The sequence below is a fragment of the Myotis nattereri genome (genome assembly GCF_964212035.1).
Source record: "Myotis nattereri genome assembly, chromosome: 6".
In the NCBI taxonomy this organism is placed as follows: domain Eukaryota; kingdom Metazoa; phylum Chordata; class Mammalia; order Chiroptera; family Vespertilionidae; genus Myotis; species Myotis nattereri.
Window position 1 is genome coordinate 99580257 of NC_138081.1, and position 24154 is coordinate 99604410.

The 24154-nt window shown below is 64.1% G+C and overlaps 1 protein-coding gene across 1 annotated transcript; it reads right to left on the reverse strand.

Annotated features, from left to right (window-relative positions):
- Window positions 1-64: 64 nt before the first annotated feature.
- On the reverse strand, window positions 65-8477 carry DACT2 (dishevelled binding antagonist of beta catenin 2; the record flags this gene model as incomplete). Its single annotated transcript, XM_081094247.1, has 4 exons — window positions 65-2343; window positions 2686-2934; window positions 3619-3751; window positions 8247-8477. 4 exons carry the CDS (start codon window positions 8475-8477, stop codon window positions 743-745), a joined length of 2214 nt encoding a protein of 737 aa, XP_080950373.1. The 3' UTR covers window positions 65-742.
- Window positions 8478-24154: the final 15677 nt, after the last annotated feature.

Here is a 24154-nt window from a genome sequence, read left to right on the forward strand (position 1 = left end):
GCAGAGCCCAAGGTCCTCAGCAGACAGCCGGGGCCCAGCCTCACGGTGACTCAGAGACGAGCGGCAAATCCTGGGTTTATTCACCTGAGGCAGACGTGGGGGTCCCGTTCCGCCCAGTTTCCCGCAGAGTCCGGCCGCTGGGCCCCGAGGAAGATGCTTTCAGGGACGGGAGCAGGACCGAGTGGCCACCCGGGGGCGGCAGACGCCTGGGCGAGTCCGTGTCAGGCGGCTCGTGAGACCCCACAGCTCGAGTTCTCCGATGTCTGACGGGGCGGGGAGGCGCCCGGGGCTCGGGGACCCTCGGCCCAGCCTGGCACCTGCTCCTCCCTCCACTCCGGGGGTGACAGCCACTTTTCCAAGCGGAACTTCAGGCCACAAATGGCAACAACATGGGAGAACCCACATCCGCATAATAAACAGGGGAACACGGTGGACTTTGTCCTCGGCCCTGGGAGGCCCCTCTGAGCCCGTCACACCCTCCCCCCCAACCCTGTTCCTCAGGAGGACAGCTTCTGGAACACAGGTCAGGTTGCCTGGCCTTACACAGGGTCATGACCTTCAGCGCAGCAGGTTCACACCAGGGTCGTGACCTTCAGCACAGCAGGTTCACACCAGGGTCGTGACCTTCAGCACAGCTGGCTCACACCAGGGTCATGACCTTCAGCACAGCAGGTTCACACCAGGGTCATGACCTTCAGTGCAGCAAGTTCACACCAGGGTCATGACCTTCAGTAAAGCAGGTTCACACCAGGGTCATGACCTTTAGCGCGGTGGGCTGGAACCGGCAGATCTTCTTCTTCAGGGCCTTGGAGGCCTTGATGCGGCAGAGCTTGGGCACCGGGGACAGGGGTGGCCGGGAGCCAGGGGTGCGCAGGGGCTGTGGGGGGCTCGTCCCAGGCCAGGCCGGCCGGCCCCCCACGTCCTGGACACCGCCCTCCGCGTCGCTGCCGCTGGACTCCCGGTCCCCGAAGCGGCCGGCCGTGTGGCCGCTGGCCCTGTCCTCGCTGGTCGCGGTGACGGGGGAGTGGAAGAGGGAGGCACACGCGGCCGCGTGCTCGGAGCCAGACTTGCTCCTGGCCTGCGGGTGCCTGTGGGGCGGCCTGAGCCCGGCCCGGGAGCACGCAGGCCGCGGGCCACCCCCTCTCCGCGAGGCCGGCCTTGGGGGCCCCAGACCAGGGCCCTGGGCGCCAGGCAGGCGGGCGCGGGCTGAGATCTCCACGGACGACCGCCACCTGTGCTGCCGCTGCCGGGCCGCCCTGCCGGCCACCCCAGGGGCTTCCTCCCGGGGGAACAAGGCCTGGGCGGACGCCCCGTGGCCTTCCCGGCGGGCCACCAGCAGGGGGACGAGGAGGGACACTGGGTAGAGGCTGCACTCGGAGCAGGACCGGCCGGGAGCCTCCCTGGCCTGGGGAGGTCTTCTCTGAAGTCCAGCGCCCCATGTGGGGGGCAGCAGGGGGGCCAGGACGGCGCCCCCGGATGGTGGCTGCCTCCCCGGCCTCGATGCCCTGTTGCTGGCTCCCCTCCCCATCTTCACAGCCTTTGTGGTGGGGAGGCCAGGCTTCTGGCCCGTTCGCAGCCCCACTGGGGCAGCGCTGCAGATGACAGAAGGGGGGTGCACACAGGGCCCCGGGCCCATCCTGGTGGACAGCCTGGCTGTGCCCTCCCGGCTGGTAGGAGTGGCCTGCGGAGCCCAGGGCGCACCCCCCAGCTGAGGGGAGCCCGGAATGATCCCCACATGTACGCAGCTACGGGGGGGTTTCTGGCCCTCCTCCGGAAGGCTGCTGGGGGGCAGGGGGCTCCCACAGGGTGCAGGTCCCCACTGCTCAAGGCTATTCCCACCCGTGTCCCTCCTCAGAGCCCCGCCTCCCACGTCTGCTCTTCCTGGGGAGCAGGTCAGCCCCTCTGGGTGATGCTCAGTCTCTGCTCTCTGGGCTGGGGGTCCCTGCTCACCCACATGGCCCCTTGGGGTGCCCCCTAGGCCCCGCCGTCCAAGCAGCTTGTCTATGTAGGCTCGGGCTGCGCCAGCCTCGGGGATCGGTCCCGTCCGGATGGGGCGTGGCCCTGAGTGGCCGGGAAGGGACTGGCTGGAGGGCTGCGGGGGGCTGTCCCTCTGAGGGGTCTCCGTGGGCAGAGCGAAGAGGGGGCTCTGCAGAGCCACCGCGTGCAGGGGGCTGGGGTACAGGTACACCTCCCTGCCCCCCTTGGACACCAGGTCACGCTGGTACATGGGGTCCAGCCTGAGGGGCAGGGGGCCCAGCCCGCGGCGGAGGAGCAGCGTGGACACGGCGTCGACGCCGGCCGTCGGGGGCCCCGCCCCGGCCAGGGGGGCTCTCTCGAGGTCACCTGGGAACGAGAGAGGAGGGATCCGGGAGGAAGGGCAAGCGCTGGGACGCCTGTCCCGCCGACAGCCCCCCCTCACGGCGCAGGTCTCCCTCCGTGGGGGCCCCTCGTGCACACGGGTCCCCTGCCGGCTCCAGCCTCCCCTCAGAGCGACCGACGCGTTTTATTGCAACAGCCCCGCTCCAGTGGGCGAAGTGGGCCTTTGATTCCCATCTCCACCCCAACCCAAGCTGCTACAGGGAATGGGAAGCCGCCCGAAGGGGGGTACCACCCCCCTCACAGGCGCCTGCTGTGCTCGCATCCCGCCGCCTGGATGGGACCCCCACCTTCCCGGCTCTCCCGTACCTGTGGACACGGGCCTGGGCCGTGAGGGGCCCGCACCATCCTCGGTGGCCTGAAGTCCCCCTGCTGGCAGGGGCACCCCGCACATGGTGGTGCCATCGGCCGACCAGGGCCGGCCGTCCCCTGCGCTGGTCCTGGCCTGCGGGGCGCTGGGAAGCAAAGTGCCCAGGGAGGAGGACAGGCGATCGCTGCACACGGATGTGCAGGAGGCAGACAGGGAGCAGGAGCCGCCATCGCTCATCTCGTAGAAGCCTGGGCGGGCAGACAGGAGGTCAGTGCAGGGCGTGGGTCTGGGTGTGTATGGGTATGGTATGTGTATGGGTATGGGGTGTGTGTGTGTATGGTGTGTGTATATATGTGTATGGTATGTGTATGGTGTGTGTACATGTGTATGGTGTGTGTATATATGTGTGGTATGTGTATGGGTGGGTGAGTGTGTGTATGTATATATGTGTATGGTATGTGTATGGTGTGTGTACATGTGTATGGTGTGTGTATATGGGTATGGTATGTGTATGGGTGTGTGTGTATATATGTGTGGTATGTGTATGTGTCTGTGAGCGTATGTATATGTGTGTGTATATATGGGTAGGCGTATATGTGTGTGGTGGTGTGTATGGGGATGTGTGAATATATGCGTATGCACGCATATGTGTATATGTGAGGCACATATATATTATGCATGTGACACATATACGTAGCGGTGCATGAGCTCACTTGTGTGCACAGGCACATGCATTTCTATTACCACGTGTGTTGATATGTGCGTACACATTTTACATACATGTCTGTGCATACACATGTGTATGTATGTGTGCCTGCGTCTGTGTGTGGTGTGTGTATGTGTGCATGCACGTGTGCAAATGTGCCTGCTTTCTCTGTGTGCAGTGTGTCTATGTGTACACACATGTGCCTATGCCTGTGTGTGGTGTGTACCTGAGCTGGGCCGACTGTCTCCGTCGGGGCCCTCGGTGGACGTCCTGCACACGTCGAGCTGCAGCTCACTGATCTGCTGGTCCAGTTGGTCCAAGTGGGTTTTCAGGCCAAGGTCCTGGCATCTCAGCCGGTTCTAGCACAGGAAAGAGCACAGACATTGGGACACCATGGCCGTGTCCGTCACGGACACAGGTTAAGTCTGAGGCCCCCCGAGCCGCGCGCATCCTCACCCTGCAAGCAATCCGCCCGCTCACAGGAGAGAGGCCACTGGCCCCGCCCCGTGGTTCCCTCCTGATCGTAGCCTTCTTATCAGCAGTGGTCAGCTGGACACTTTATACACACACACAGACTCACACACACACACACACTCACACAGATACACACATACATACACACACAGACACACACTCACACACACACAGATACACACACACACACACAGACTCAGACAGACACACACACACAGACACACTCACACACACTCACACAGATACACACACACAGACACATACAAACACACAGACACACAAGGCACACACACCTACACTCACACAGATACACACATACACACACACAGACACACACAGACACACACACACTCACACAGATACACACACACTCACACACACAGACACACACTCACATACACTCACACAGATACACACACACAGACACATACAAACACATAGACACACAAGGCACACACACACACACACAGACACACACACACTCACACAAAGACACACACACAGACACATACAAACACACAGACACACAAGGCGCACACACACATACACACACTCACACAGATACACACACAGACACATACAAACACACAGACACACAAGGCACACACACATACACACAGACACACACACACACTCACACACACAGACACACACACACTCACACAGATACACACACAGAGACACATACAAACACACAGCCACACAAGGCACACACACATATACACACAGACACACACAGATACACACACAGACACATGCAAACACACAGACACACAAGGCACACACACACATACACACAGACACACACACAGATACACACACACAGACACATACAAACACACAGACACACAAGGCACACACATACACACAGACACACACACTCACACAGATACACACACACAGACACACAAGACACACACACCTACACTCACACAGATACACACATAAACACACATTCACAGACACACACACATACACACAAAGACACACACAACACCCACAGACACACTCATACACATACACACACAGACACACACAAACACACCCACCCACAGACACACACACTCACACAGACACACACCCCACTCACACCACAGACACACACACACACACATACATATTTCAGAGAGAAAGGGGGAGGGAGAGACAGAAACATTAATGATGAGAGAGAATCACTGATTGGCTGCCTCCTGCACGCCCCGCACTGGGGACCGAGTCTGCACATGGGCCTGTGCCCTGACCAGGAATCGAACCTGGGACTCTTCAGTCCACAGGATGACGCTCTGTCCACTGAGCCAAACCAGCCGGGGCTCATACAGACAGTGACTCCGCCTGTGAGTGAGATCAGGAGCTGACAGGACAGAGACGCCCAGTGGCAGGCGCCGCGAGCAGATTCCCACCTGCTGTCTGGTTCTTTGCACACATTGCACACACAGCACAGTAAGTAATGCACATAGTGCATATACGTGTATAGCAACAACACACATGGTACACATGTGTATATGGCACCACACACAAAGCACACATAGGAGTACATCTTATATAATACACACATAGCACATGTGCACATTATATGTGTGATACATAAGTGTTTATATAATACATGTGGGCATGTATTATATAAACGTGCACATTTTATAGAACATACACTACATGCCTATGGATAGTGCTCAAAACACATCCACAGTGTTTGCACACAAATGTGTATATTACACAACACACACACACATATGTGGCACATGTGGCACGGCCATGTTATACACCGCATGGCACATGCGTGTGGTGAGTGCTTATCATGCGTGTACACACGTGCCACTAAGTGCCGGTGAGCCACCTGCCCTGACTGTTTAATAAACGCTGATTTCTCCTTTCAATGGTAGAACCTCGCTGTTTTCAGGGTCTGCTGCACACGTTTCTTGTTTTGATTAACAATTCATTTTAAGGAAAATAATTAACGAACGTAATTATGTGGTGCGTCCTGTTCAAGGCAATCATTAATTGTGTTTTGATTTTACACAGGAAACGAGGAAATCCCGAGGCCAATCACGGCTCAGGAAATCGCTCCGGTGCCTTCACCGCCCTGAGAACGCAGTGGCGCGAGGAGGCGGCCGCGGGAGGAGCAGGCGCACCCACCGTAGACTCCCAGGGGTCAGGCGGGCGCAGAGCCTGACAGCCCCCGGGCCAGGCCCACCGGACGGCTTCCCAGGAGTGGGGGTACGGCACGAATGCAGATTCCCGGGCCCCTGCCACCCAGGGGCCGGATCCCAGGCCATGCCTGCATGCTAGCAAACTGCCCAGGACCACGAAGCCGCTGCATGGCCACACACCACAAATGGCCTGAAAACGCCTCCCGGGGCCACCACTGGACACACCTGGGGCTCACCCCCCTCTGCAGGCCACTCACAGGGAGGGGACAGCTGCCCGGGCTTGGTCTGTGCCCTTCAGGTGCCCTGTGGGTGGGCCGCATCACCCTCCCCCTGTCACCCTCTCACTGTCCCTCAATCAGTAGCAAAGGCCGGGGCCCAGGTTAGCCTCCCGGAGGGCCAGCAGGAGCCGCCAGGGTCCTGCCGGCGGCCGCACCCTCCCTACGACCTTGAGCTCAGGCCTCCCCGGAGGGCTCAGGGGTCAGGCCCAGGGCCCTGCACGCAGCTGGCCCCGAGCTGCGCCTTGTGCAGCTGCCGGGACACTCGGGACAAGCCGGGACCCGCAGCCTCAGCCCTGGGGAATTCCTAGGGAACCTCTCAGGCAGGGCCGGCCGCCCCCACCTGCCGCCCGAGGGCACGCCTCCTGCTGGGCGCGGAGCCTCCCGCCTCCTGGGCAGCCCAGTGTCTGCAGTGCCTGCTCTGGGGCTGGCACCTCTCCCTGAGGCGGAAGCAGGTGAGCACAGGCTGCCCAGACAGCGTGACTGCTTGGGTCAGAGGTCACGGCTTCAGCCACAGGGAGCAGCGAACCCTGAAATCTCCTCTCCGTGGCGCATCAGGGCGCTCACTGCCCAGTGCGCACTGACCGTGCCGAGGGCACCCTCCCGTGACTTCGGACGCAGCGCCTGGTGAGTGTGGATGCGAAGGCAGCCTGTCAGCCAGGAAGCCCCGCAGGGTAAGGTGCTGCGGTCGGTCCACACCCTCCTCCTGCCTTCACACCGGCTGGTGAGCTCGGCCGGGTGGGCGTGGCAGGGCGTCTGCATGTGTGTGTGCATGTGTGTGCATGTGTGTGCATGTGTGTGCGTGTACCCGCGTGTGGGTGTGGGTGTGCGTGTACCCGCGTGTGCACACGCAGGGGTTAACTGGGAGTGGCTGGTGGGTGGCGGCCGGGACCGAGTCTGGCTGTACTCTGCACCCCAGGGCGAGGACACTCCTGTTTGTCCCCGTGCTCGCGCTGGGCTGATGTCACATTCAGTCTTCTCTTCGGATCACGTAATCCGTTCCGAGAACAAAGTCCCAAGACAAAGTCTGCGTGTTCCTTCTGGCCCCCACATTAAAAAACTGGAACAAAAGAACCTGTTTGATCCTCTCCTCCAAAGGCTGCTGGTAATTAAAGGCTGGCTCGCACCAGCTGATTTGTTACTGAACGTTAATCATCAACTTGTGCGCCCCCCTCTCTCCCTCCCTCCGCCTCCCCCTCCCACCACAGCTCAGGGCAGCCTGGAGCACGGGGCACCCCCTCTGCGGCTGCTGTGTGCGCCCCGCGCTCACGGGTAAGGTACGCTGGTCCGGCTGCTGGGCCCACAGGGAAGGCTGCAGAGTGAGGTGTCTGCAGGGAGGGGAGCCCCGGGTCCTGGGGCGGACACAGGCCTCCCTGCCCCGGGACCGGCTGTAACCGGTCCGTCATGACCCAGCCCAGAGCCAGGGGCCTTCGCGGCTACTTTGTAAGGAGAGCGACTTCTACCCGGGACGCAGGGCTTCATGAAAGCAGCCCAGGGCCGCTCCGCTTTCCCTTAGAAACAGGAGCACAGCAAACACCTCCAAACCTCACCGCCCAGAGGAGCTGTCAGGCCACAGAGGACCTGGGGGGTCACCAGGCCGAGACCCCCCCCCCCCAGAGGACACGCCTCTCTCTGCAAGTCGGGGCGCACCCACGCGGGCTCTCCCCAACCTGTGGTGACAATAACACGACCCCATGCAACCCCAGCACCTTCCTGGGGCCCCTGGGGGTGCGCTTCGCACGCAGGCACTTCCGGCCCAGAGCCTGCGGCAGGAGAAGCGGTACAGACCGATCCCAGAACCTCTCAGACCCGAGCCCACGCGTTCTCCCCAGGACGGCGCGCAGCTCAAGCCCAGGAACGCGCCCCTGTCCGCGGGGAGCAGCGCGCCGTCAGGTAGCCTCCTGGATCCGGAGGGGTCCCCGCGCCCCGCGCCCCGCCCCCCGCCCCGCGCTCCTTACCAGCTGCTCCTGCAGCGCCACCAGCACAGCCTCCAGCCGCTCGTGGGCGCGGGGCGCGCGGGGGGCGGCGGGCGCGGGCGGGGGGTGCGAGGCCAGGGCGCCCCGCACGGCCGCCTGCTGCCTGGCGCGCAGCCCCCGCAGCTCCTGCAGCCCCGCGAGCGCCGCCAGCAGCCGGGCGCGCACCCTGCGGCGGTCCCAGCCCGCAGGCCGGGGGTCGCGGGGCGCCCACATCCCGCGCTTCCGCGCCCGAAGCCTCCGCAGCCTCCCCGGCCTCCCCGGCCTCCCGGGGGCGGCGCCCGGCCTCTCCCCGCCCCGCCCGCAGGTCGCCCAGGTGGGGTGGGGCCTGTCGGCCAGGAGGGCGGCCTCTGCACCGCCCTGAGGTCATGGCCGCCGGGCCCTCCCAGGGGCGGAGAGGGGACGGGAGGGAAGTGGAGCAAACATGTGAAAGCGCCAACTTGTTAGAAAGACACATTCCAGCCAGTGTCGCTGGGTGGGAACTGTCTCCGCTAAAACCCCGTGGGTTTGGAAGGCTCCTCGCCGCGTCCTCTGTGCGTCTAAAACCCTCGCTGGTCTTTGGAATGGCGGCCTCCTTGCGCCGTGGTGGGCAGACCAGGAGGCCTTTGGTGAAGGGCACAGCTCCGTGGCTCGGTCTGTCCACGCGGTTGTGTCACTGTGACCGACCATTTCAATCGGGACCCGGGCAGCAGGGTGAGCGCGTGCCCTGGCGGCAGGCAGAGCCCTCAGCCGGCCCGGGGGCACAGGGTGGGAGGCCCCCGGGCACAGAGCTCGGGGTTCATGGGCTCTGTGCCCAGACTTCACGCCTGTCCCTTCAGCCCCGCCCTCCCGCTCAGCCACCTGTGCACCTGCGGGGCGACTGGCGACCTGGTGGCTGACAACGTCCTGAGACTGAACCGGAGGCCTGATGACCGAGAGTCCGGGTGCCGTGAGGCCCCACAGGCGGGCAGGGTGCACCTCGACCCCCTGCCCCTCCCTTTGCTCACGTCTAACCAGCTACCTGTGCTAACGCGCTAGGCTAGGTCCCCAATGGCAGTCACCCCCACTCCTTGGCTGCACCCCCATTTCTAAACTATCCGTTGGGACATTGCGTGAACGTAGCTCCTACGATAAGGTCTCTGTGACTGGCTCCTCTCACTGAGCGCGTTTCCCAGGTCCGCCCACCTATTTCCTTCTTTGTTGGTGAGTGATATTCCCTCGTGTGAATAGAGCACTTTTACCCCTCCTCCGCTCCCTGTCGGACGGGGGTTTCGGCTCCGTGGCCGGTAGGAATGATGCTGCTGGGACATCCATGTTACCATGGCGACATATGTTGTCATTTCTCTTGGGTCTCCGCCTGCGAGTGGAGCTCCTGGGCCACACGGTGTGTGACCGTGTGAAGAACTGGCAGCTGCTTTCGAAAGTCTGACTCCCCCTGCGCTGCCTGAAGGCCCCGCCTCCCCACGTCTGCCCACAGTTGTCGGGCTCCGGCACCCCGTGGAGTGAGGTGGCGTCTCGCTGTGGTTTCGACAGGCGCCTCCCCGTGGCCAATGCTCTGGCTGATGCGCTAAGGAGGAGAGTGGGCCCGGTGAGGACCGGGGCGCACAGGGCACGGCCATGTGAGGGCCCAGGGAGCGGACAGTGTCTACTGACCGCTGCTCAGGTCACTCGCTCCTGGACACAGCGCCCGGTCACCACCAAGCAGCCTGCCATTCATCTGCTCTACACCCTGCGTGGTCCCAGCCCCGCTCAGGGAGGCCACGTGCGCTCAGGTGGGCTGGGAGGCGCTCTGCCATCCGACCTCCTCCGTCTGACCCTCCTCCGTCCGACCCTCCTCCGTCCGACCCTCCTCCGTCCGACCCCTCTCGCTCCTCCCATCCGGCTCCTCCCGGCCCCTCCTCAGCCTCCCCCGACTGCGGGCCCCCCCAGCGCAGTCGCCTTGCCCTCTCTCAGGTGCCCGGGACCTGTGCATGCGCCGGGCCTGCAGCTGGAAGGCGCGATGGACTTCTGCTCGGTCCCCGCTCCCCGCGTCCTCCTCCTGGCCTCCCTTTCCCACCAGGTCCGTTGACGCTGCAGGGACCCGGGCCTCCCACCTTTGGAACACCGTTCGCAGCTGACACCTGCTCTCACCGCTGTAGTCGCCTCCTTAAGGTGGTTACGATGCCTCGCGTGCCTCCCCTGGGCTGCGGGCTGGGTGAGGAGAGGCGGCTGCTTTCACGCGATGCAGCTCCGCGCGGATGGAGGGCTGCTCCGCTCACAGCAGCTGCGGACGCCCGGCTCGCGGGCTCACCACCGGAGGCCGGCGGAGGGGCTTGGGCGGGCGGTTCGGCCGCTTCTCTCTCGATCGTCACTAAACGCACGTCTGGCTCCTCGCAGGGGAGCTCGCTGCGTGTACAGGTGACTGCGTTCTCCTCGCAGTTTGACGCCCTACATCTGTGTGGGGACCTGCCTGACATTTGTCCACGTGGGGGCTCCTGCGGCCGGTTCAGCTCACCCCCGGCAGCCGGCCGCTCCCCTTGCTGGCCAGTGGGCCCCTGCAGACCCTCCCTGCGGGCGCCCGCCCACAGCTGCCCCGGTGCCCGGCTCAGGGGCTGGCTTGCTGCCCTTCACCGGCTTTGAGGGGAGGAGACAGCCACGCCGCGGCCCCCGGGAATCGGGGAGGGAACCCTGCGGGTGCTGAGGACGCACAGGCTTGCCCTGCGCACAGGAGAGACGTGACTTTCAGGAGGCGTTGCCTCGAGTTACAACCGCGGACACAACAACTGGACAGAGTTTCCGGGAGAAGCGTTTCCAACCGTCGGGAGTGCAGGGCAGCGAGGCGCATGGTCTGCAGGGAGGGGGCCCAACCAGGGTCCCCAGGGCCACTCGGACTCCCCACCACAGTGCAGGACGCAGAGCCCTCTGCCCAGGGACCAGGACGGGACAGCACCAGGCACCAGCGCTGGGTCCCGTGTGCATGGCTTCCTCTCCTCACCCCACCCCACCCCGCCCCACCCCACCCTCGTGTCGGTTAGACACACCCCAGGGCAGTGCTGCGGGAAAACAGGGCCAGGAATGAGCTCAGGGTGGGCCGGGCGGCCAGGAGCCGGGAGGCGCTGTGGGGATCACATCTCCCCGGCCTCCTTGCTGGGCGCTGACTCGCATCACTCAGAGGAGCCTCACTCAGCGCTCCCCCCGCTGACGCCACGCCCTGTGCTGTGCCCGCCCGCCCGCCCGCCCTCTGGGATTGACACCTTGGGCCCCGGGAGCCGTCCCTCACACGTCCTGTCCTCACCCCGCCCTGCCCCGCAGGCGGTTCCCATCTGCCCTCCCCGGCCGGGCAGAGGCTGGCAGAGGTGCAGGGAGGAGCCGGCCACCCGCTCAGGGTCCACCGTGGCACTGGGGCCCCACCTCTGGTCCTGAGTGAGGAGGGTGGGAGGTAAGGGATTATGGAAAAAGTTTGGGGAGAAAAACCTCAAGGTGAGAAAATTGTTTCTTCCAGACAATTGGAAACAACAAAAGAACACACACCACACCTCCTCCCGGGAGCTCCCCGCACCCCTCGCTCCCTTGTCCTCTGGCCACTGCAGGTGGAGGACAGGCCCTGCCCACACGTGTCAGTGGGATGCGTGTCGATCTATTTTTCTGAAGTTATTTCCTCCTCCCGTACCCACCCCATCCCATCCCTCCACCCGCCTTGTTGCCCCTAAGCCTAAGCCTTGCGAGTCACCAGGTGGGAGCGGCCTGGCCCAGAGGAGCCTTCGCAGGGCTGCCCCCCGCCCCCGCCCCCCCCAGACCAGGCCTGAGAGAGGGCACTGCCCGGTCGCCCGGTGGAGGCAGCAGCCTGGCGGGCGTGCGGGGCTCAGGGGAGCTCGGGGAGCCTGCCAGGCGGGGGTGGGGGGAGGTGGGCAGGGAGGGAGCGTTCCATTCTTCCTGGGACCGAGGCAAGGGGGACGATGTCCTGTGGGCACCCAGATGCAGACGGAGAACAAAGATCCCCACGACCTTCCGTTGCTGAATTCAGAACTTCATGGAGGAGCACGACATGGAGTCTCATGCAGTTTTCACATCATGAACCGTCTTCTTGGGGCTGCTTCTCAAGGCCTTTGGCTGTGAGGACCGTCCTCAGCTCATGGCGGACAGAAGCAGCGGGCGGGCGTGGCCGGGTCTGCAGGGAGGGCTGTGCAGGGCTGTGCGGGGGGTGGGGGGGTGAAAGGGGGTGCAGGGGGTGAAGGGGGTAGAGGGGGGTGCAGGGGGGTGAAGGGGGGTGAAGGGGGGTGAAGGGGGTGAAGGGGGGTGCAGGGGATGCAGGCGGGTGAAGGGCAGGTGCAGGCGGGTGAAGGGGGGTGAAGGGGGGTGCAGGGGGGTGAAGGGGGTGCAGGGGGGTGAAGGGGGTGAAGGGGGGTGAAGGGCGGGTGCAGGGCTGTGCAGGGCACGGTGCAGACTTGGGCCTAGGCATGGGCTGGCTCTGGTTTATAAGAACATCTAGTCTGTGAGAAAGTAACCAAAAGCTCCTTCTTTTCCCTGTAAACGTGGGTAACAGCCGTCGGGGGGCTGAACCAAACCCTGCAGCCCCCGCCCCTCAGGGAACATCGCCCGAGCCCGAGGCCCCAGGTGCCTCCGGGACCTGCTCCTCTCACCGGCCGCGAGGCGGAGGCTGGAGCAGGGGGGCTCTGGCGGCACCTGGACAGTGGACATGGACAGTGGACATGCGCCTGGGCGAGTGGGAGGGTTGGCACGGAGAGCCCGGCGCCTGCTGGTCTGGGCAGGGAATCCCGTGGACAGGCCGCAGGGCTGCCTCTCGGTGAGCCGGGCTGGGTGGGCGGAGCTCCTGCCCCTCGGGGCGGGCAGAACTGGTTCTTCTGGGGGAAGGTAGTCCCCCCAGGACCCAGGTGCTGCAATAAAAACACACAGAAGCCCAGCGTGTGCCTCAGCGGTCATCCAGGAGGTCTCGTCCAGTTCCCCGTCAGGGCACCTGCAGCTCGATCCCCAGTGTGGGGCGCACAGGAGGCAGCCGATCCATGATTCTCTCTCAACGTGGATGTTTCTCTCTCTCCCTCTCCCTTCCTCTCTGAAGTCAATAAAAAATCTTACACACATACACACACACATGCACACACATGCATGCATGCACACATGTACACGTGCACACTCATGCGCACACACACTCATGCAGACGAGCACACCACATGCACGCTCGCACATGCACACATGCACATGATCACACACACACATGAATGCACACACACACGCACACACATGAATGCACACACACACACGCACACACGCACGCACACGAGCACTCCCTGGGTTCCCCTCTTCCTCCCCTGCTACGGGGGAGCCTGCTGTCGGGGGTGGAGCTGCCGTGGCTCAGGGCAAAGGCGCAGCAGGAGGCTCTGTGTTTATCCTCACGGGCAACTGTGACTGTTTCTGTACATTTAGCATTTGTTCCAATTACGCTTTACATGTAAAATATTGGAAAATCGGGAACTAATTTCGGGAAATCACACACTGAAAACGGGCGCTGCGTGGGGCAGTGGGGACCTGACGCCAAGTGAGCGGGTCCGCGGCCCCGACGAGCTGAGGGCCCTCAGGAGGAGCGACGCCGTGCTCTGGGGGCTGCAGGCGGCTTTGGGACAGATCGGGAGGAGGTGATGGTCGTGTGCGTGAGGCCCAGGGCGTGGCCTGAGACGCGTTTGGTGCATGAACGCGTTCGTGCGGGTCGCCGGCAGGGAGACGTGCCTGGCCTGTGGTTGGGACATTCTTCCTCCGTCATCCCCTCTGGCCGGGGAGCACCGCTGCGGCGTTTCTCCGGGACCCTCCCCAAGGCCTCGCAGCGTGGAGTGTAGCCCCCTCGTGTCGCAGGGGGAGGAGCTGAGGCGAGAAAGTCTGCTGTGGGGACGGGCTCCTCACGCCGTCCTCACGGGGGTCTGGCCGGCGCGTCGGTCACTGCTGTTAGGTTAGGTGGCTCAGGAGGCGGCGCAAGAAATAGAGTCCAGTGAATCAGAAAAGAAAGGAAAGGAAAAGGTTTATTCTGCGTCCCCGGGAGACCCACGTACCCCAAGGACAGGGCACGTGGATTCACACCAACAGGGAGGGGGGCGCTTTTTTTATACTGCGGTTGGGTGAGGGGCGGGGACATGAGCTGAGGAATTCTCTGCTGCAGGGGATGGGCGGAATATTCAGGACAAAGTTCTTATCTGTGTGGGGGTATGTGGATTAAGGGAAAGAAGCCTGTATCTGTGTCTGGCACCTTGATCTGTGAGAAATTCCAGGGGAAGTCCATTATCTTGTCACATGTCTGCATGCATCGGAACCTGGGCTCTCTCCGACCTAACATCCCAACCTAACAACTGCTGTGTCTTCACTCTGCATCAGACCGCGGTGCCCTCGGGCCAGGCCCCGCACAGCCAGCCCGCGTTCCGGCGTCTCGGGAGACGGGGGCTTCTGTCAAGTGGCATTCCCCATCCACGCGACCGTGTGACCTCAGCAGCCCCGTAATGGAAGAGAACAGGTATTTACACATAAAAAACGAGGAACCTGTTAAAGTTCCCCCACGTCTCGCGTGGTTCAGGGCTCAGGATCTGGAAGAGGAGCTGCATGCAAATGAGAGAGAAGAGACAAGAGATAATAGTTTGGAAGTACTGGGGGGCCAGGTGGGCAAGTCCAGCTCAAGGGGAAGGACTTCCCCTGGTGCTCAGGCCTCGCCAGCCTTTTATTGGTTTGGGATCCGCCCACGGCCCTTCGGCAGGCAGTTTCCAGCGACAGGCAGACTAGCCCATCAGCAAGGATTTACATAATAGTAAACAGGGAGGTTGCTTCAGCCACCACTGTCTGGACTAACAGTGGGTGCACAGCCCTGACCTTTGCCGGAGCTCAAGGGTCGCCAGCCTCCCGGGATCCTCGTCCACTCCGCTCTGCTAGTGAGGACCGTGGATGCCTTCCCACACCAACAAACAAACAGATGGATGAGCAGAAAGGGCTGAGACAGTGAGGCGGGAAACAGACTGTGGGGTCTCCGAGCGGAGGGGGTGGGGGAGGGAGCAGCCACGGAGCTTAGATCAGACGCACAGCCCTGGGCAGACAGCGGTGCCTGGGGTTGGAGCGGGGAGAATGGGCGTGTTAACGTAAAAACCACTGAAGCCTGTAAAGAATTTTTGTGAGTTTATTTGAGCCAAACTGTCGACATAAGCCGGGAAGCAGTTTGAGATAATTGAGATAGTGCTCCGGAGAATGGCGGGTTACATCCGTATTTATACACTTCCAATCAGAGGAGGGACAGAGGTGGGTTACCTGAAATTCATTGGTGACAGATTAAGGAGGAGGGATAAAGCAAAGCAGGGAAACCCCTGGGATTGGATAAAAGTAAATGATGGACACATGCTTAGGTGGGTGCAGGATCAATGAACATGATAGTGAAGGGATTGGTGGTCTCTGTCCTGGCGCCCAGCACACCTGGTTGTGCCCCAGGGGCTCCAGAAAAAGGGAAGTTACAAGTTACCCAGACATTTCAGAGTGTGTTATCACAGATGCAGAAAGACAGACAGGCTCAGTGAAGGTAAAGGCTGCCCTTGTCAGTGAAGATACCGGCCCAGGACGTAACTGCCCGCCATCACTGCTTTTAAAGTTTAATTTCAAGCCGTCCTTTGTGGTGAGTTTAGGTCTGAGTCTGCAAGACCGCCGTGCGGCCTCCCCTGAACTGTCAGGTCAGCCTGTGGCCCCTTTCGTCCACAGGGGGAAAAGGTGGACGTGGGAATACCTTCAACAATAAAGATATTTTAAAAAAAGAACCGAATTCTGTTAATTTGTCCATCGTAAAATAAATCATAAGCAGATCTTGGGACAGCAGGGCGAGCACCTCCTGTGGGAGCCCCACCTGTGGCATCTCGGTCCCCCTCCCCCCCGCCTGGTCCCTCTCCCCCCGCCTGGTCCCCCTCCTCCCGCCTGGTCCCCCTCCCCTCGCCTGGTCCCCTTCCCCCCGCCTGGTCCCCCTCCTCCCGCCGGTCCCCCTCCTCCTGCCTGGTCCCCCTCCTCCCGCCTGGTCCCCCTCCTCCCGCCTGGTCCCCTTCCCCCCGCCTGGTCCCCCTCCCCTCGCCTGGTCCCCTTCCCCCCGCCTGGTCCCCCTCCTCCCGCCGGTCCCCCTCCTCCTGCCTGGTCCCCCTCCTCCTGCCTGGTCCCCCTCCTCCTGCCTGGTCCCCCTCCCCCCGCCTGGGTTCCAGGGGCCCAAGTTCCGTTCCCGCAGCAGCAAACGCAGCGTGAGCCTGTGGCCCGTTCCCACGGGAGGGACCCCGATCCCAGTGTCTGAGTGAGGAACAGGCCCCCAAACTGGGTCCTTGTAAAAATCAGCCCGGATGGAAACTGCAATGGCCGGGGTGTCCTTCACAGACGCGGGTCAGGTGTGGTCAGCGCCCGCGGCTCTGGCTCAGGTGTGGGATGAAGCACGTTTTTGGTGTGAGCAGGGCGCCCCCTGGTGTGCCTGTGGGGAACCACACGCAGGTGTGAAGAGGGATGTGAGGATCTTGCTTCCTTGTCCACACTCCCCCCAGCCCCCCAGCAGATCACAGCTCAGAGCCCGGAAGCCCCAGCGCAGCTCAGCTCCACCGTGAACCAGAGGTCACGGTTCAGTTCCACTCGAGGGCACACGCCCGGCTGCGGCTCGATCCTCAGTGGGGGGTGTGCAGGGGGACCCTTCCCTGAAGAGTCGCCGGCACCTGCTCTGGCTCAGACGCCGCATCAGGGAAACCAGGCCCCCTGGCCCCCCACGTCTCTCGCTGAGGAAGGGGCGGGACCCCAGAGGTGCCGCGAGGAGCACATGCCAGCGGCCCAGGGTCAGGAGAGCTGCGGGCTCTGAGGGGCGAAGTCGGTTCCGACCACAGTGTGTGTGGGGGGACCGGGGTGGGGGGGGGGCAGGGACCAGGAGGTGGTGTCTCTGGAGCCCTCGAGTGAAAGGAAGTCACTCAGCTCAAAGCACAGCCATGGGACAGGGGGCGCGGAGCCCCCAGTGCAGAGGCCAGCGGGGTGCGGGCCAGCGGGCAGGGCCGGGCGCCTGGAGCTCCGCGCGCAGGTGTGGCCGCGAGCGCACAGGTGCAGCCGCTCAGCACGCCGCTGGGGCGGACGGCGGCCTGGCCTCGGCCGTGGGGCGCTGGGACCACGCTCCTCCTCCCCGGCCCCCGCCCCGCGCAGCCCGTCTTCCTGCCGCAGTCGGGGTTCCCTCCGTCTCTTCTCTGTCCCAGCTCTTTCCCTCGGGATGATGCTCTTTTTTAAAAAATATATATATTTTTATTGATTTCAGAGAGGAAGGAAGAGGGAGAGAGAGGGAGAAACAGCAGTGATGAGAGAGAATCATCGACCGGTGCCTCCTGCACACCCCACCCTGGGGGTCCAGCCATCACCTGGGCCTGTGCCCTGACCCGGAATTGAACCCTGACCTCCTGGCTCGAGGTGGATGCTTAAGCCCTGAGCCCCGCCGGCCGGCTGGGTGATTGATTCCTAATGAGCCGAGCGCCTCTCGCTGGCTCAGTCTGCGTCCCTGGTGCCGGAGCAACGAGGCTCCGGAAGACGCGGCCTGGGCTCAGCGACACTCAGCTGCGTGCGACAGGGACGAGGTCGCGTGGGGCCTGGCTTTCCGGGCTCCGAGGCCCCCGGGACGGTCCGAGTGGAGGAAGCCACGGCTGCGAGGAGGAGAGAGCCTTTCCCAGGTCAGTCGGGCAGCTCCCGGCGAGGCGCGGCCGCCTGGGGAACCCCCCGGAGACGCAGACCATTACCGTCTCTCTTGTTTTTTGGGGGGGAAGGGGGTTAGGGTCTGCACCCTCTGCGTCCCATGGACACGGCGAGGCCGCCTGACCCCGAAACTCTGCCCTCAGCGCCGTTTCACGCACTCTGATTCCTGGGGAGCCCAGCGGGCGTGACCGACACAAAACCGGGTTCCGGCCGCCTGGCTGCACGCTCTGTCCGAGCCCGGCCCTGCCCCTCGAAACCCGCCTGTCTCCGTCCCGTGAGACCTTTTCCTGTGGCCCCACTACGTGCTGCTCTCAGTGGCGCAGGGTGTCTGGGGGCGCGGCTCTTGTGGCCCCGGGAGGAGCCCCTGCCCGGTGTGGCCCCTGCACAGAGGCAGCGCCTGGGAGCTCCCGGGCGAGGCGTGCCCGTCGGGCCAGGGAGGGGACGTGCCACACGCACGGGGACGTGTGGCTGGTTTCGTTGTCCCGCGACGGGACAGGGCGGTCGGCGCGTTCTCTGTGGGTGATGTCCCTGCACCAGGAAGACAGCGTGCGATCGGACGGTGCAGTGGTGTGCTTCACGGTGGCGGTGTTGTCAGTGCCCTGAGAAGATGGACCTGTGAGCGGCGTCCCTCTGTAGACCCGCCGTTCAGTGCAGTCCTTGTAATTTACTGGGGATATGAAACCGTGTTTGTTGTTTCGGTAAAGTGGTCCCGGAGGTTTGCGCTGCAGGCTGGTGAAGGGACACCCAGCCGCTGGGCCCTGGGCTCGCCCAGTGGGAACCACCGGAACCGGCTCTGAGCTGCGGGGCGGGCCTCACGGCGCAGTACCGCCTCCGGCCACCAGGGGCAGCCTCGGCCCAGCACCAGGTCCCGGGGGCTGAGGACGGAGAATCCAGGCCCCGCACGTGCAGGGCGCTGGGCCGCGGTCTGGGAGCAGAGGGCTCCGCGGCCCTCGGAGGGCTGCACGGGGTGGGGGTGGGGGTGGGGGTGGCGGGGCGGAGGGGGGGAGGCAGGGAGCTGGTCTCTGTCCCCCCGCAGGCGCAGCGGCTGCTCAGGCCTGGCTTGGGGACCCGCACCGGGGAGGCTCCGGAGGACCCGCCACCAGATGGCGCTGTTGCCCAGGGTCGTCCAGGCGCCAGGTGTGCTCGGCCCCTGGGACTGGGAGCCTGGGAGTGGGAGAGGGGGTGGGGGTGGACCGAACCCACGCCCAGGTGCGCTGACCAGGACTCGCCCTCCGCGCGCTGGCCAGCCGCGCAGCCCTGTCCGTGTGTCTCGGTGGCCTGGGCGGTGGGAGAAGTGGGTCAGGGTCTGGCCATTGACAGGTGGCCTGGCAGAGAGGGGGCCAGGTCCCCGGAGCAGCTGCAGTCGGAGCAGCAGGGACAGGAGCTGGAGAAGATGGGGCGCAGGCCCTGAGCCAGGGGTCAGAGGTCATCACGGTGCCCTGGGGCCCACGCGCACATGCACGCACACGATGCACATATGGGTACAATGCACACGCATGCACGCATGCATGCACCTGCTGGGAGCAGACCCTGGCCCGGCTCACGGCAGTGTGGCCCCTGCCTGGCATCGGGCCTATGGGAGGTGCAGGTGGGGCGCCCGAGGTCTCCTCTCCTTGGCATTGACCCTGGGTCTCTCCCCCCAGACCCTCCGAGCTCCTGGCTCTCAGAGCCTCTCCTGCACGCCCACAGCTCCCACACCTGGAGGCAACAAAGCCCCATTCAGCCCGGCTCCCTTTATGGCCCAGGTGCTGGGTTTCTGCTACTTTGATGTGAGTGTTTGCACCTTCAGGGCAACAACGGTCCGGCCTGGGGTCCCGCTCCCAGCCCACAGCCTTTACTGCCGCCAGGTGCACGGCCGGCCGGCCGTTACTGATAAGGGCTTAGCACCTCCCCGCGGGGCAGCCCAGCTGATAGGAGGAGAAAGGGCGATTGTAGGGGCTGCAGCTCAGCCGCCCCCCTAAGCAGCACCTGTGTGGACGAGTTCCAGGGGGTCACCCCCACCCGGCGTCTGTTTACAGAAACCGCCTCCGCGTCCCTGCCCGTCAGAACAGCCGCGGCAGATAACTGGTCCTCGGAACCGAGGCGCGCGGGTGGCTGTCTCCGGCACGACCTTCCCGGTGGCTGGGCTCACACGGTGTGGGGGCGGGGTCTGGCCCGAGCCAGGGCATGGCCGCCGCTGGCACCTGTCCCTTGGGGCTGACCGGGCGAGCAGACGCCTGCTCTGGCCAGGTGTCCCCCGCGTCTCCCGTGGCTCCTCCCAGGCGTCCGTGTGGCCTTCACCCCTGACTGTCCCCACTGTCCTCCCTCTGAGGGGACAGCGAAGTCGCTGGCAGGTCGTTTTCCTCCTCGCCTTCGTCTGCCTTCAGGCACAGGTGGTTCTTTCAGAGAGAGGCACCCAGCACCTCGTGTGACCGTGACCCGAGACGTTTACGGTGGGACGGCTCCGGCCGCCCTCCCTCGCTCAGCCTCTGAGGTCAGGGACAGGTGCTGCGTGCCTGCCAGGTGGATGCAGGTACCCCCGTGGGGAGGGGACGGGGCGCCGACACCACGCAGCAATGCCATCTCGGTGCTGGGCAAGCCAGGGGCAGCCCAGCCGGGAGACCTGAGATCCGGCAGGTCCCTTCCCCTGCGCCCCGTGTGTCCGCTGTGTCCCCACCGTCCAGAGTGGGGAGCACGGGGTGCGGGCAGCGGGAAGCGACGAGTGTTAGGGTCCCGGCTCCCAGCTGCTGACCACACAGTGTGTGTCCACAGATGTCCCTCCTGACCTCTGCCCCAGAAGCCACTCTGCCTCAGCAGGAGTGTCTACCCAGAGGGAGTGACCAGGGCCTGAACCCAGGCCCCAGCCACTGACCCCTCGCTAACCTCGTGGGATAGAGCCGAGGTCACTGGGTTCCAGAGGACATGCCCGCCCCCCACGCCGGGCCCTCCCCCCGTGCCTGGCCCTCCCCCCGCGCCTGGCCCTCCCCCCGCGTCCGGCCTCCCCCCATGCCTCCAGCCCTCCCCCCGCGTCGGCCCTCCCCCCGCGCCTGGCCCTCCCCCCGCATCCGGCCTCCCCCCATGCCTCCAGCCCTCCCCCCGCGTCGGCCCTCCCCCCATGCCTCCAGCCCTCCCCCCGCGTCGGGCCCTCCCCCCATGCCTCCAGCCCTCCCCCCGCGTCGGGCCCTCCCCCCATGCCTCCAGCCCTCCCCCCGCGTCGGGCCCTCCCCCCATGCCTCCAGCCCTCCCCCCCGCGTCAGCCCTCCCCCCATGCCTCCAGCCCTCCCCCCGCGTCTGCTCCACCACCCGGCCCGGCTCCGAGTGCAGTTCTCCCCCTGCATCTGCGTCTGGCCCTCCCCCCACTTGTCCAGCCCTCCCCTGGGTCCATGTCCACTCGCCCCCTCCCCCGGCGTCCGGCCCTCCTGCCTCCCCTGTCCTGCAGCCTCTGGGGCGAGCTCAGCCCAGCACAGCTGGACGGACACGTGATGACCAGGGTGTGGCCACGCTGAGCCTGAGCGGAGCTGCGGGTCCCTTTCCTTCACTGGGGGGGGGGCACAGAGGGTGTCGCTGGAGGCCCCGCCCCGCCCCGTGGGCTGGGCAGTGAGGCTCCTGCAGGTCCCCGAGGCCCAGGAGGAGATGGGGAGGTGGCCTCCAGGGGAGCCCTGAGGGCAGGGGGTGGGTCCATGTGCCCCGTCCTGGGTCCTGGGATGGTCAGCCGAGTGCGGGTGTGAGAGGTGGGAGGGCAGGTGTTCCGAGTCCTGGGGCTGAGGAAGGGGACCGCCTGCGGTTCTGGCCCTGGTTCCGGCCCGACCCATTCACAGCGCCACAGGGAGGGGCGCGGTGTTTGTGGCCTAGGCACTGGGCAGGGACAGCCAGCGCTCTCCTGAGTCTCCCGATTCTCACCGTCCTGAGACGAGATCTTTGCAGGGAAGTGTTTAAACCCACCCTCCCAGCAACAGGACACCTCAGGCCCGCAGGGCGGCTGCTGACAGACACGCAGAGGGCGCCCGGCTGCCAGGCCAGGTGTGCAGGCCGAGCTGCCAGGCCAGGTGTGCCGTGCAGCTCCCAGCCGCTTGCCAGCTCCCCTCCCAGGAAGCCAGCAGGACAAACAGCCCCGGGCCTTCACCCGGGAAAACGGTCACCTCCGGAGCGAAGCCGGGCCTCTCGTGTTTGCACACCTGTGGGAGCGGGGGCGGCACAGGCCCAGGAGGCCCAGGATCTGGGCTCAGGTTATGAAAGACCCCGGTCGTGGCTGAGCAGAGGGTTGGGTGCCAGCACTGGAGCTGGTCTGCTGGGAGAGGCCGCGCCCCGGCTCCCCGGCCCCGCCCCGAGCCTCAGCGGTTGCTGGGTGGATGGCAGACCCGGCGAAGGAGCAAGTTCCACCCACGGCCCCTTCCCGTCTGAGGGGTGAGGCCGTGGAAAACAGGGATCTGGCTCCCAACCGGGGCCTGTGATGGGGCATCTCTGCTTCCCGGGATCCTTGTCGTCCCTGTGCACACACCCCATTATGCCAAACCGAGAGAGTGGGGCTCGGCGGGGCCCCCACCCGCCCCTCGGAGACCTCTCTGTGGTCATCACCGCCATCTGACGCGCGTGCTCTGCCTTCAGCTTCTCGGAGCCGGGCGCCGCCGGCGTGTTCTGCTGCTTGTCCTCGTCACGTGCGTGTCTGAAGGCAGGGGGACCTGGCTCCCCACTGACCCGCTGCGCAGGGAGGGGCGGTGCGAGCGCGCCAGGGCCTGGGTGCTTGTCCCCCGGGTGTCCAGGGCCCTGGGGCCTCGCTGCCCCCTGGAGCCCCCAGCACGTCCAGGGGCGGGGCCAGCGTGAATCTAAACGCAGTTCACAATGTCCCTCGTTCCAGCCAGGCCCAGGGCCTCAGGAACAGGAACTGGGTACGAGGTTGCCGGCTCCTGGGCGTTCTCCTCTCACTCACCAGGGCCCAGCGAGTGTCCCCCACACCACCAGGGCCCTGCTCCCGCTGGGGTGGGCGTTGCTCTGCCCTCCAGGCGAGTGTCAGGCCTCTCTGCCCGTCCTCGTCCTCGGGGCTCCGGGCAGCGGGGGGGCTGTGGTGAGGGGCTGAGGGCACGGCGGGCGGGGCGCCGGGAGGGGCAAGCCTGGCCGTCTGCTCATGGCAGGGGGTGCTGCTCCTCCCACAGAGGTGCTCAGAGCTGTGTCCCCCTCCCCCTCGGCTCCTCCAGGCCCGAGGCCCCCCCGCTCCCGCGGACAGCCCTGCTTCTGTTCACTTGTTTATGTTTCCGGGAGATTCTGAATCCGAGGCTGAAAATGGTCCTGGAAACACACACACACACGTTCGGTCCCGGGGCGGCTGTGCGCTCCCTGCGCTGAGTAAACGCACCTGCTCCACGTGCGCGCAGGTCCGGCCAGGCCGCGCGGGCTCTGACGCCTGCCTCCTGGGAGGACGTCCCTCACAGGGTCCCGAGGCCTGGCCACCCGGGCGGCCGGCTGACCTCGCACCCAGGCTGGGTGGACAGCGTGGCCTCAGGGCTCGGCCCTGGCAGGGGCGTTTGCCTTGAGAAAGCCCCAAACTGAATGCACTGGACTCGCCCGAACCTGGTCATAGACGGAAAAAGCTCAGACCACGCGCAGCGACGCCTGGAACCCGGCTCGGTCGGCTGACTGTTTAAAACACACCCTTCGTGGGGGGTTTGTTAGAGACACAGATCAAAACGTGTCAGTCCCTGCCCTTTGACACGAGCGCGTGAAATACAGTTCCGTTCTTTAAAACAGCGGAGCCCCTGTAACAGCATCGCTGTGTCCCGGGCACATTGAAACGTCACCCATGGCCCTGACCGGTGTGGCTCAGTGGATAGAGCATCGGCCTGCGGACTCAAGGGTCCCGGGTTCGATTCCGGTCAAGGGCATGTACCTTGGTTGCGGGCACATCCCCAGGAGGGGGTGTGCAGGAGGCAGCTGATCAATGTTTCTAACTCTCTATCCCTCTCCCTTCCTCTCTGTAAAAAATCAATATATATATATATATATATATATATATATATATATATATTTTTTTTTTAAAAGAAAAGTCACCCATTGCCAGCAGATGTCCCATGGTAACATTCCCTTGGGGAGGTTTCTCCCCTCTGACGTGCATGTTATCATGGTCCTGTGTGTATGTGTGCCTCTGTATCTGCATGCATGTGTAAGTATGTGTGTGCATGTGTTGGGCACGTGTGTCTGCATGTCTATGTGTGCATGCGTGAGTATGTACTGTGCATGTGTGT